This window comes from Scyliorhinus torazame, chromosome 7 (assembly GCF_047496885.1).
Source record: "Scyliorhinus torazame isolate Kashiwa2021f chromosome 7, sScyTor2.1, whole genome shotgun sequence".
NCBI lineage: Eukaryota > Metazoa > Chordata > Chondrichthyes > Carcharhiniformes > Scyliorhinidae > Scyliorhinus > Scyliorhinus torazame.
In genome coordinates this window covers 117,509,433-117,523,190 of record NC_092713.1, presented here as the reverse complement: position 1 = coordinate 117,523,190, position 13,758 = coordinate 117,509,433, and the positions used below count along the sequence as shown (strand labels likewise).

Sequence of the window (13,758 nt, the reverse complement as noted above, 5' to 3'; positions counted from 1 at the left end):
TCATTAGTGCGTGATCGCCGAAGAAGAAAATTGGAGATCTTGGAAAGGCAGCACACTAAGAGTCATGGGTCAGAGAGGAAGCCCATCAACTCACAATAAAAACGCTTTTATGGTAGTTTCATTGTTTTATTGTGCAGAAGTGACAAAAGTAACAAAACAAAGATATCAAAAACTGTTGTATGTTAGAAATGCAAAAGTGAAGCAAGAACCAAGTCCGATTATAAATCTGTCCAAAGAACAGCACCTGTTCTCAACTGCTGAAGAACTGGGCAATGATTTCCTCCCGTATCTGCCTCGCTCCGTGTAATGGCGGATCCAGTGCCGGTGGCTGTTGTGGGTCATGATCCTCCTCATCTTCTATGGGTTGAAACTCCTCATCCAAATCTAGTGAAAGACCACTGTCCATGGCAATATTGTGTAGAATGCAGCATACCGTTACAATTTTGCTGACTTTTTCTGGGGCATATCGTAAGGCTCCCCCTGACCGATCCAAACAACGGAAGCGTTTCTTTAGCAGTCCCAATGTCTGTTTTATGACTACCCTGGTTTGTGCATGTACAACATTGTATCTGTTTTCTGCTACAGTGCAAGGGTTACGCAGTGGTGTCATCAGCCACGGTTGAAGCACGTAGCCTAGATCTCCAAGGAGCCATCCAGTGAACTTTCTTTCCCCTTCAAAGATTAAAGGAATCTCAGATTGCTTCAGAATGTAAAAGTCATGCATGCCCCCCGGGAAGCACGCATTGACATTCGTTATTTTCTGGTGGTGGTCACATGTAATTTGGACATTGAGGGAATAATAACCTTTGGCATTTAGGTAGGCCATAGGATTGTTATTAGGTGCACAAATGGCTACTTGCATACAGTCAATGATGCCCTGCACCTTAGGGAAGCCAGCAATGGCAAAAAAATACTGTTGTCGCTGTTGTTCTTCATCACTCCTGAAGCTTAGGTAGGTGGGTGCATGTCGAACTAGTGCATCAGTGACCTCCTTAATGGAACGGTACACAGCAAACTGGCTGATTCCAGTGATGTTTGCTGTGGGTGCCTGAAAAGTCCCTGTGGCATAGAAGTTAAGGGCAGCAGTGACCTTCACCGCCACTGGTAGCGCAGTGCGAATGATTGATTCTCCATGTAGATCACTTTGGACCAGGCGGCAAACCTCAGTCACAGCCTCCCTGCTGAGTCGCAGCCTCTTCAGGCACTGCTCTTCTGTCAAGCCTAAGTAACTGACTCTGTTCCTAAACACCCTGTGCCTGGGGTAGTTTGTTCGGCGTGTGGTTAACCGTCTATGCCCTCTGCGTTCCTGGGCTGCCCGCCTCTGCTGCAGTTGCTGCTCCTCTTCCTCCTCCTCTGCAAGAAGAAACCCAGCAATGGCTGCTGCACCCATGCTGTAGGCCTGCAAAGTTCTGCTCACAATTCACTCCAGTGGCAGCTCCACTGATCCTTGAGAGTATTCCCTTCCTGAGCCTGCTTGGCGCCAGCTCTGACCTTGGGTCAAATATCCTGCTCTCCAGGTATCTCCAATGGTAGGCAAGTGTGCGCCAGTTTCCCATGATTGGCCTTTAAAACAAGCACCAAACGGCTTTAAATAGCTCTCCCCCCCCCCCCCCCCAACGTTAGTTATTCTTTTTATGGAGAAGCAGGGAATGTGCGGAGAAGCGCCAGGGAAGCTGAGACAGCCAGCTGGCACTTCCTGCCGTGATTCCAGCACTTTAACCACCGTCTTACATGGTGACTGCCGAAATCTTACACCCCCTCCCCCTCTCACACCCCTCCCCCTCCTCACACCCCTCCCACTTGGCCTCAGATTCCGGCAGCCACTTCCTGCACGACAGCGGGTTGCCCAGACCACGGTGAAGGGGCAAAGCAGCAGGCCCCTCACACCAAGTTACCTTGAAAACAAGCTGGCTGCGGGTAGTGAGTGAGGGTCACTCTCGCCACTGACTTTCTCTCCCCCCCCCCCCCCCCCCCCCGCGAATTCCACTCAACACTTCCAACCTCAAATCGCCTGGTCCGGATTGCAACCACAACCACGGTGTGATCGGGAGACTGATGCTCCGCCTTTCATTGGCGCCCCTGACTGGAGTTCAGTGGTGTAAACAGAAGAGATTGTTTTTCTGGGTTTTTTTTGCTGCTCTCCCGTGTATTATTAATTGCCAATACGAGTTGGGGCAGTCCTTGAGGTTTTAAATATGGATTCGCTGACCCTGCAAATATATATGCGAGGCTACATGCAAAACCGCGATTATGCAGTTTGGTCTGGGAAGGAGTGGCAGCCACTTTGCATAAAGTTCTTTGAAGAACGTAAATAAAAACGACTAACAGCAAAACGGCCCCTGTATCTAAGATGATTAACTCCTGAAAAGTCATTTGGAAAAGGGGGCATGGGTGTAAGATGCGTTTATAAAGTGGTTGACATGCCCGGGGATGCCCTGTTTTAAATCCTGTATTTTAATTCACTTTATATTCATTCGCTTTATTGAAACAGCGGAATGAATTGGACGTGTTTCAAGTATGTACTGGGAATAACTGTTCTCGGTGACTTCCAGTACAAAACACTGCCGCTGCCAAGAGAGTCCACCTCTCACAGGGCTAGTGCAATGCAAACTATTGAAGCAAATAGGAAAGGGGGGGCCGCCTCTGTTCACTGGCGATGAAAAAGCGCGTCCGATTCTTCAGTGTGTTTCAGTGACAACTCAAGAGCTTAGACTGGCATGATGTGTAAAACACAACAGTATCCACCAGCCTGTACTGGGTAAGGTCTCCAAATACATTTCAGCTAAGTCTTATTCAAACTGACGGCCACGAGGAAAATCAATGCCTTTAATGGATAAATATTGCATATCTATTATTTTAAATTGCAGCTTTTTTGCTACTTAGAACGTTTTGCAAATGTCACTTATGAACTTTCATTCCTGAATTATATGTCCCGAGTTTGACCTTTTCTCAGGTTCAAGGTGCTTATTTATGAGGTATTTAAATGCAACCCCTGAAATTCAGGACAGCAATGTCAAATTGTAACTTTGTAACAACAAAACTGAAATCGGAATTTGCAGACACTTTTTGTGGTGGGGCGGTTCTAATTGTTCAGTGCTGACTTCTGTTGTCTGGCTGCTTCTGTCCTTGGATCTTTTGCGTCAACCTTTTTCCTGTTTTGCACAGTTATCAGCTGCGTGCATCTTCTATTTATCGCCGCCCAGTCTCACAACTTAGTTGGTTTTGATGTTGCTGGGTCGGCGACAGACATCAGTCTGGGACAGAAGCGCGTTGCTTTCCACAAATTGTACAGGGTATTTGTACAGAGCCCAATGCTTCTCATTGTTTCCAATCGAGGAGACGATCCTGTTCTCACGGTCCCGCTCCTCTAAGCTACTTGTTGCGTTTTCAACAAATAAAGGTAACCTTCCACTAGCAAAACGTTTAAAGCTGGTAAAAAAAAGTTGCAATGTGTTGTTTTACTCTCGACTTTAATGCACCGTCTCGGTTTAATTTCTATTGAAGTTTGAAACGCGCTTCAGCAAAATTGATGCATTTTAATGATAGATTGCATTTTTAAGATTTCGGTGGCCGTTTTGGAAATAACGCATTTAATTTTACCGAGACTTCCAAAAACAGCCCCCCACCTCCAGGGGTAATTGATTTGAACGTTAAATTATTCCCTTTGTTTACTAAAACGTATACATTTATATAGCGTCCTTCACGTTCACTGCTAATTAAGTTTTTTTTCCAATTGCGGTGAGTTATGGTGCAGGGCATTAAAATAAAACGAAAAATAAATCATTTATTTCCAAAAGAAGAAAATGCATCACTTTATTCGTATAAAAATCTGAAATGTGCAATTAAAATTGGAGAGTTGGTGCAGTGCCTTGTGACGGTGGGGCGATTTGATGGGTGTGTGTCTGATGAAGCTCTGGGTTCTCTTTGCAGGGTGACCATGCCTGGCTGTCTCCCGGCGGCTCCTCGCTGACTCCACTCCGGGATCGCTGCGCCCTCTGCCGGGCGCCTCCTGCAAACAAACAAGCGGCGGGGGAAGAAAAAAAAGATACGAAAAAAGGCGCGGGAAAAGTAAGTGTAGCGAGATGGAGGCGGGCGGGCAGTCGCACGTGCGCTACACCAGCTACACCGACAAGGACATCATCAAGCAGCATTACAACTACACGGGCAAGCTGAGGGCCAGCCCGGGGAGCAGCCTGAACGTCACCTCCATCTTCCTCATTGTCGTCTGCTGCTGTATCATCTTGGAGAACCTCATGGTGCTGCTCGCCATCTGGCAGACCAAGAAGTTCCACCGCGCCATGTACTACTTCATCGGGAACCTGGCGCTGTCTGACCTGCTGGCCGGTGCCGCCTACACCGTCAACATCCTGCTGTCAGGCTCCAACACGTACAAGCTGACGCCGGCGCAGTGGTTCGTGCGGGAGGGCAGCATGTTCGTGGCGCTCGCCGCCTCGGTGCTCAGCCTGCTGGCCATCGCCATCGAGCGCTACCTCACCATGCTGAAGATGAAGCCCCACAGCTCGGGCGGCAGCTCCCGTGTCTTCCTGCTCATCAGCGGCTGCTGGCTGCTCTCGGTGTTGCTGGGTGGCCTGCCCATCATGGGCTGGAACTGCCTGCAGGGCTTCCCAAACTGCTCCACCGTGCTGCCCCTCTACCACAAGCACTACATCCTCTTCTGCACCACCGTCTTCAGCTTCATCCTGCTGGCCATCGTGCTGCTCTACGCCCGCATCTACGCGCTGGTCAGGTCCCGCAGCCGCCGCCTCACCTTCCGCAAGTACTCGGTGCGCTCCAGCCGGAGCTGCGAGAAGTCGCTGGCGCTGCTCAAGACGGTGATGATCGTGCTGAGCGCCTTCATCGCCTGCTGGTCGCCGCTCTTCATCCTGCTGCTGCTCGATGTGGCGTGCGAGGTGCGTGGCTGCCCCGTCCTCTACAAGGCCCAGTGGTTTCTGGCCTTGGCCGTCCTCAACTCAGCCATGAACCCCATCATCTACACGCTGACCAGCCGGGAGATGAGGCGGGCCTTCTTCCGCCTGCTCTGCTGCGTGTGCCAGCGGGGCCCCGTCCGCAGGCTCCGGCAGCACAAGCCAGCGCTCATTGCCACCATGGAGTTTAGTCGCAGCAAGTCGGACAACTCGTCCCATCAGCACAAGGACGAGTGCGGCACCCCCGAGACCCTGATGTCCTCAGGAAACATGAACTCGTCCGCGTGAGGCGAGGCTACACTGCACTGTCTGGGGATGGGGGAGACACGGAGTGAGAGAGAGCCATTCAGCATCGGAGTAGCCGGATACTTGGCCACCACCCCTCGTCCTCCCACATACAAGCTGGCGTGGGAATCCAGTCCTTTTATTCACATAAATAGACACACCCGGAGACATTGCAACCCGGCACTGGAGTTTGTAAATCTCATCTCAGCTCTCCCAACATTTCCAAATGTAGCCGGACTAAACTGTTATTTGAAAATCCTCTCTTTTAAAACATTTTAAGTGCAAGGACAGACTTCTCCCAGACATTTGAAAGGAGATAAATGCAATTCTAAAAAGAGAGAGGAAAAAAAGAAAAGACTTACAGAGAGACCTGTTCCGCTTCAGGATTTTATTTGGGTTTCAAGGCTGTGACATCCACTGGAAATCCTGGTGTCAAAGCAGCTCATGGTGTAGTTTTCTGGGCGGGGGTCTGAGATTCCCGGGCTATTGATGGGGTGCAGAGCATCTCATTAAAGGACCGGCAAGTTCCTAACCGCTTGGCCAATTCGTGACATTGGTGAAGTTACTTTCCTCAAAGTCCGAGTATTTTATAGATGCATTATCACGCACTAGATTCTAGTGTATGTGCAGTATTAAAACAAACTTTAAAGTGCATTATGTAAGATAAGAATATAGTATCAAATTGTTGACGATTAAAAATGTTACTAACTAGTCTCCACTGTATCATTTTGAATGTATCAAGTTGTTATTCCACTCTTCAACCATATGTTGGTAATCTCTTCAATTATTAATTTATTAACATTCATGGAAGTTAATTACCAGTTGCCCAGATTTGTTGCATAGCATTATTATGAAAGGTTACACTTTAGGCATGTGACTGAACAAAATGATTTGTCTAAATCATTCAATGTTTGTAATTAGACGTTGACAGAAACGTTAAATGGCATGTTCTGTTCCAAACTGTAAACCATAATTTTCAAAAAATAATGTGAAAATGTCATTCATGTGGAATTACACAAGCTGTATGTAAATTCATATTCCTTTTAATTCAACAATTGTTTCAAGATCTCGTTTATTTTGAGGCATCTTTTATACCATTGCAATACATCTGCTATTCAATTGCACACTCCAAAAGATTAATTTATTAAAATTGGGGCATAATATCAACATTATTTGTTTAGTCTAGTGGGAAGCAGGAAAATTCATATTCAAGGCCTTCTTACACCTGTACTTCATAGAATCCCCACAGTGCAGAAGGAGGCCATTCGGCCCATCGAGTCTGCACCGACCATTCAAACACCATTTTGCACAGACCCAATCCCTGTAACTCCACCTAACCTTTGGACACTTAGGGGCAATTTAGCATGGCCAATCCACTTAACCTGCACATTTTTGGACTGTGGGAGGAATCTGGAGGAAATCCACGCAGACACGGGAAGAATGTGCAAACTCCACACAAAGTTGAGGTCAAAATCAAACCCGGCTCCCTGGCGCTGTGAGGCAGCAGTGCTAACCATTGTGGCCTGATAAACACGTCACTTCTGATAATCCATTCAGTTTTTCCAGCGAAAGCAAATTAACCAAAAAAATTGTAAATATAGAAATTTGGTGCTTTATTGTTTTAAAATTCTGATCCTTGTGTTAAAATTCCTCCGTTACCTCAGCCAATTCTATTTGTGTAACCTCAAATCCTGCAACCCTGGTATGTAAGCTTTTGTTACAAAGGGATTATTAAGAGTACTAAAATTATCCATGGATATTAGTGAGGTCATACATAGAGTACTACGCACAGTTTTAATCTCCTTACCCGAGGAAAGACAATCTTGCCTAAAAGGGAGAGGAATTAAAGTTCATTGGTCTAATGGGCTGAGAGGATTGCCCTATGAGGGAAGATTGTGACACTAGATATTTATTTCTGGAGTTTAAGAGATAACCTCATTGAAACATATAAAATTGTAAAGGAGTTTGCAGGGTAGATGCTGAAAATGTTTCCCTTGGCTATGGAATTTGGAATATAGGGTCACACTCTTAAAATAAAGGGTTGGCCAAGGGGAAATTTCTTCACTCAAAGAAAGTTGTGAATGTTCAATCATTGAGTATATTGTGTTCTGGGCCAGGGTTTAGAGAACCCCAAAGTGTATCATGGAGTTCACCTGACCCACAACTTTTAATAGATTGTGGTATGGGGAGCACACAGCCCACTCTACGGGTGTGGTACAGCAGAAATGGAAAAGTAATTTTTAAAGCAAAACAATGTTTATTATATGAACTCAAGTTAACCTTTTGAAACATACAGTGAACATCTTAGCAACCATCAATTCAAATACAACCCCCAAAGAATACAACACTAAGTAATCCTTAATAACTTCCCAAACAACATCCAGAAGACAGAAGAAACACCTTTCACCAGAAGCACATTAGGTTTACATTCACTACTGAGAACATTTATAATTCTGAATTCACCAAATGATCAAGAGATAGTCTTTTGATGGCAGAGAGAACAGCAGTACACATGCTTGGTCTGGCTTCAGCTCCAACACTGAAAACGAAACTAAAACACACCCTGCAGCAAACAGCCTAAAACGAAAGTTAAAAGCTGACAGACAGCGCAGTTCCACCCACACTCTGACATCACTGATAAACACCCATTTCTTAAAGATACATTTCTTAAGCACCCATTTCTTAAAGGTACTCTCACATGACAATTGTTACAGGTCAATAGATTTTTGAATATTAAGGGATACGTGAAAAGGTGGAGTTGAGATAGAAGATCAGCCATGATCTTATTGAATGGTAGAATTGGTGCGAGAGCCATTTCCTAACTGTTATTTCTTATGTTTCTTTTTCAATCCTCCAGGATCTCTATTCATTTCTTAAACTCTAGCTTCATAGAATATTACAGCACGGAAGAGCGACCATCCAGCACTGTGCCTGTGTTGGCTCTGGTAAAACTATCCAATTAATCCCACTCCCTACTTTTGTGCACGCTGCACTCATTTTACCCAATTGGCAGCTGTACCTTCAGCTGCCTAGGCCCTAAAAGCTTTGGAATTCCTTACTTGAACCTCTCCTTGAAGACACTCTTTAAGAACTGTACATTTGACCAAGCTTTTAGATACTCATCCTGACGTCGCCTCCTTTGGCTCAATGTTGATATTTATCTAATTACACTCCTATAAAACACCTTGGGACATTTTATAGAAATGCAATATAAATGTTAGAAACTTGTAACACATGAACTAATCAGGTAGTTTTTGGTAGCGACGAGATCAAGGTAAGGAGATTATACAGCCCAGATAAGGGTGGCTACACGTTGACAATGGTTAAGACACTACATTTCCAACAATGACTGGTCATGGTCCAATGGAGGTTGATGTGAAGCACAACACTGGAGAAGATAACATGTCAACCGTAAAGGAGACAAGTTATACCATACATTTGCATCAATGTGAAGTGTTTTGGCTCTGAAACAATAGAGAAGAGGTAATGATCTGAGTGCATGTTGATGGTAAGCAGCACTTGCAACCGTGTTCAGTGAGCAGCCGCTGCCCATCAAGTTATCCCTTGAAAATCAGTGGAAAAGTTAACTTTGCAACAATGGAATTATGTTTTCTGTTCATTGATTTAAATGAGTGCAAAATGCTTCCTGCTAGCCACACTAAATGTATCATATAACGTGTTTAAAATCATCAAAATTGATTCCTGTCAAGTAGTGCAAGATCATCTGGGAGGGATAACCTCACATGTCTTTGACTTCATATCAGCTATAGCTTATAACAGCAAGTATACCGTGGGGAATTTTTGGAATGCAATTTTACATCTTTGCAGGTTACAACACTCACTTCTGACGTCAAAAAGTGGAGCAAGAATTCTGATACTGTGGAGCAAAACTGTAGAAATCCACTCTTATTTTTTGTGGCCAGGCAGTGATGAAGAGCAGGAAGGGGAAACCTGGGATGCATCTGAGAATTGGGTTTTTTTTTAGCAGAAAAAGAGAATAATTAAAGTGCAAAGGAAAGTGGATAAAGTAATACCTGTAGCCATCTGGGATGGCCACTTCCAGAATACAAAATGGACATTTGCAAAGATTGCAGGGAAAAATGGACAATGTTAAGAAAGCAAGCAGGCACAGAGCCTGTCTGCATATCGGAGCCGTAGCTCCCAGACAAGACTGAAACTGTAGGCATATTAGCATATGGATGGCCGATCTCCGGGAACTAAGGGAGATACTGTAGCCATCTGGGATGGCCACTTCCCGATGACAAAATGGGCACTTTGCAAAGATTGCAGGGAACATGGACAATACTGAGAAAACAAGCAAGTTCAGAGCTTGTCTATATATTGGAGCCGCAGCTCCCAGACAAGACCAAAACTGTAGACCCATTAGCATGCTAATGGCCCATCTCCGGGAACAAAAGAGTAACATTTGAGTAACTGATACTAAGGCAGACACCCCGGCGCCAGAGGAGACCGAAACAAAGCAGGCCAACGGCCACCTAGGACATGACCAGCCATCAGGGCACACACCCCTTTATTGGATGAAATCAATAGGAATGATAAAGAAACGGCCCAATTGATTGGGGCCAAGTTCAAGGCCAACCCAAAAGAGCGCGAAGCCCCTACGGGTATAAGAAGGAGCCCCCAAGAGAGAATCGTTCTCTTGGACCCGGTTCTCACCGAGGAGAGACCTGTCCACCAGCTGCACCAGAAGCAAGTAAGTCCAAGGTCAATGCTCGCTACCAGACAGACGACCTTAGCTGTTCCCCTCTACCACTTCGACCCCAGCAGCCTCAGATCCGAACAACGGCTATTGTTCCTCTGACTGAGTGGGCGCCGGAAGCTAAGTATAGGCTTTAGCAGTAGTGATGTTTGAGTCTGTAGTATTTCCTGCATGAGTAGCTATTACTGTGTGTTTAAATAAATAGTATTAGCTTTGAACTAACTAACTGGTATTTGGGTTTGAACCTTGTGGCGGTATCGAAAGATACCTGGCGACTCTAGAGCAAACGTAATTAGAATTAAGGAAGGCAACCATATTGACCGCCATATTCAGAGCCAACCAAAGAGAGCAACATTTACTGGCGACTCTGCCGGGACTCGACCTAGAAGTGGCCTAGTCACTCTGAGAGAACCCAAATTTGAATTGGAATCCAATTGGAAACAGAAAAACCACAAGTGTAAGAACGATACTGATCAAACCTCCAAGATTCGGAAGTGTGTTAATGCATGCGTACTAACAGGGTTATAAGGTAAACCTGAGAGATTTTGTTGCTTAAAACTGTCGGGAGTTTTGTGGGTCGGAAATTAGCATAAGCCGTACCTGTGTTTCCATCACCACTTTATCACCCCCTGTTCCAAATTCAATAGAGAACCCAGAGATAGAGAAAATGGCAATGAAAGCAATGGAACGCCTTATGAACCCCCAGGAATTCAAGGTTGCAGCGACCAGTAGAGTAGGACAGTGTCCCGTATGGGAAGAAGAGATCAGAAAATATCTCAAAGGGAAAGGATGGCTCCTTTGGAGTGAATTCTGGGCCAATGATGAAACAGGTCCCGGAAGTATAGGGCATACTTGGTGAGAGAACCTGACAGAGATCCATAAGAAGAGCTTAGGGAAAGCTCGCAAGCCGATGGCAATCGTGTCCTGCTTGGCCCAATTGCGAGGCACAGAGGAGGTTGTTAGGACGCTCCACAGAAAGATTGAAGAGAGAGACAGGAATAGTGAAGGAGATGTGAGCGAATTTGATAAGGAGAACAGGGAATTGAGAGAGCAGTTAGTGGCGAGGGACAAGGAGGTGGCTGATGCCAAGCGGGCACACCAGTCTTGTCTTGCCCATTTGAGTAGTTTTCAGACCCAATATGATAAGGCCTACCAACGCGTGGTCTTGGTAAGACAGGAAACCGAACAACAGGTTGAACAGTTGCAGAAACAGTGCAACGTCTTAAAAGCAGCCCTACGAGCGCTCCACACTTCCACGACGGAACAAAGACAGAGCTCAGTAGATCATGCAAAGTGCCGGAAGCAAATTGCAGAATTGCAATCTCTGCTTTCCGTTCAGAATGGGTTTCAGAGCACGTTTGGACCCCAGTTAGAGCAGGAAAACGGCCCCGATTGGCATGAGTTAAATGAAACTGCCCACAGATATGTACATGGGACATGTACACAGGAAAAACCGCGAGATAGTTACTGATACACCGATCTGGTGTGACAAGTTCATTACCTGGTATTCCCTATCCTACGTTGTGGAATCACTATTAGTACTTGTGATACTCTGCAGTGTCGTTCAGACTCTAAGACTGAGGAAATGGCAGAGGAAAGCCTCCCGCACTCGCACTCCGATATACACCCTCAGATCCTCTATTTTCGGACTTCAACAAACCCCTCAACCCCTTTAAGTGAATTAAAGTGCATCCATTTTTTTGTGTGTGTTTTGTTCGTTCCAATAAAAAGAAATGTAAAATTCTGTGCTTGACTGCCAAGCCAGAGAGACCTGTGTTGCTGCTATTGGTACAGTTTAAAATGTTGTAAATTCTTTTGATTGTTTGAGTCAGGATAGTTTAGTTAGGGATAGTTAGAGGTTCCAGTATTTTATTTTGTAATGCATGCCTGAATGTCATAGCACCCGTAGAATTTTTAATGATGTATCTACATAAATAATTTAGGTAAACGTTGAAATTCATAGGACAGAGCAGTGTAGAGCCTATGAAGTGCTTGCGGGTGCCCAACTTGGGAGGAGAACAAAGTCGACACGGTTATTTGATCCTTCACGCTTCGCGTTGAGGATCACAAGGAGGGAGTGTAGCCATCTGGGATGGCCACTTCCAGAATACAAAATGGGCATTTGCAAAGATTGCAGGAAAAATGGTCAATGTTAAGAAAGCAAGCAGGCACAGAGCCAGTCTGCATATTGGAGCCGTAGCTCCCAGACAAGACTAAAACTGTAGGCCCATTAGCATATGGATGGCCCATCTCCGGGAACAAAGGGAGATACTTCAGTAACCGAAAGCAGAAAACAAAGCAGGCCAACGGCCACCTAAGACACACCCAGCCATCAGGGCACCCACCCCTTTATTGGTCAGGATCAATGCGGGTGATCAAGATGTGGTCTAATTAATTGGGGCCAAGTTCAAGGCCCGCCCAAAAGCGAGCGAAGCCCCCTTCAGGTATAAGAAGAAGGCCCCAAGAGAGAATCGCTCTCTTGGACTTGGCTCTCACAGCGGAGAGACCCGTCCACCAGCTGCACCAGAAGCAAGTAAGTCTAAGGTCAGCGCTCGCTGCCAGACGGACAACCTTAGCTGTTTCCCCTCTACCACTTCGACCCCAGCAACCTCAGATCCATTGTTCCCCTGACTGAGTGGGCGCCCAAAGCTAAGTATAGGCTTTAGCAGTAGTGATAGTTTAGTCTGTAGTATTTCGTGCAGGAGTAGATCTTACTGTGTGTAAATAAATAGTATTGGCTTTGAACTAACTAACTGGTGTATTGGCTCTTTTGATCAGTATCCGGGTTTGAACCTTGTGGCAGTATCGAAAGATACCTGGCGACCCGAGAGCAAACATAATTTGGATTAAGGAAGGCAACCATATTGACCGCCATATTCAGAGCCAACCAAAGAGAGCACCATACCTACCTGCAGTCTGAGCTGAGTCAACTAATTTGCAAATGCAGTGAGCCCCCAACTCCAAGTCTTGCAAAAGATTAAATTAAAGATCAGATTCTCTAAATTGCATGGGTTAGCAGAATTAAGCTAGCACTGCACTGAAATTCCTTTGATGTCAGAAGTGGTGTAACCTGCAAAGATGCAAAATTGCATTTTAAATATGTTATAAACTACAGCTGACATGGAGTCAAACACGTGTGAGGTTATCTCTCCCTGATGATCTTGCACTGCTTGACAGGGTTGTAAATCTATGGTCTGAAAATGGTTTTAGGGCACAATCCTACAGAGTCCAATTAAGTGAATTTAGAATTAAAGTAGACACAGAATCCTGCAAGAAAAGGAAGTTTTCTCTATATTTTGTTGCTCCTCTGATGAAGGTTTTAAAATTCCTACTTCCATCACAGATTGTAAGATGGATACAGATGTGCAAGACTGACTACATGAGCCACCAGAGAGAGAGAAATAGAAGGCAATAATCCACATTTTTCTCAAATGCTTTCAAGTTATTGTCCCCATATGCGACCCACAATTATTGCACACTTGGTTACACTTTATGTGAAGGACATCCTGAATTAGCCTTAATTTTTCCTTTCCCTAGTTTGAACCTGTGAACCATTGCCCTGCTATTATGGTTGTAATTTGAATTATATTCTGCAATTATCTTTTTGTAACATCTACTTCTGCATATCCCTCTCTGAAGCCTATCACAAATTCCACCTTTCAAAGCTAAAATGCTCATTTATTCAATCATTGCTCACACTTACCATGAGGCATTGTGGATTTATAGATCTTGATGATCTCCTTTGAGTCTTCATGATGAGCTGGACACAGTACTCAAACTGTGGGCTGACGTGTGAATTATACAACTTAAGCATGAATTCCTGTGATA

General features: G+C 45.2%; 2 protein-coding genes across 3 annotated transcripts; one reads left to right on the top strand and one right to left on the bottom strand.

The window, feature by feature from the left end:
- Positions 1 to 250: 250 nt before the first annotated feature.
- LOC140427356 (putative nuclease HARBI1) lies at positions 251 to 1,390 on the bottom strand. Its single transcript, XM_072512906.1, has one exon. The coding sequence runs from the start codon at positions 1,388 to 1,390 to the stop codon at positions 251 to 253; it is 1,140 nt and encodes a 379-aa protein (XP_072369007.1).
- A 611-nt stretch (positions 1,391 to 2,001) lies between these two features.
- Positions 2,002 to 6,265, top strand: s1pr1 (sphingosine-1-phosphate receptor 1). 2 transcript variants are annotated; one of them, XM_072511359.1, is made up of 2 exons: positions 2,002 to 2,758; positions 3,931 to 6,265. In XM_072511359.1, the coding sequence occupies exon 2, from the start codon at positions 4,083 to 4,085 to the stop codon at positions 5,211 to 5,213; it is 1,131 nt and encodes a 376-aa protein (XP_072367460.1). In that variant the 5' UTR covers positions 2,002 to 2,758; positions 3,931 to 4,082; the 3' UTR covers positions 5,214 to 6,265. The 2 variants fall into 2 exon arrangements, with proteins under 2 accessions (XP_072367460.1, XP_072367461.1); XM_072511360.1 differs by lacking the exon at positions 2,002 to 2,758 and adding an exon at positions 3,081 to 3,400.
- Positions 6,266 to 13,758: the final 7,493 nt, after the last annotated feature.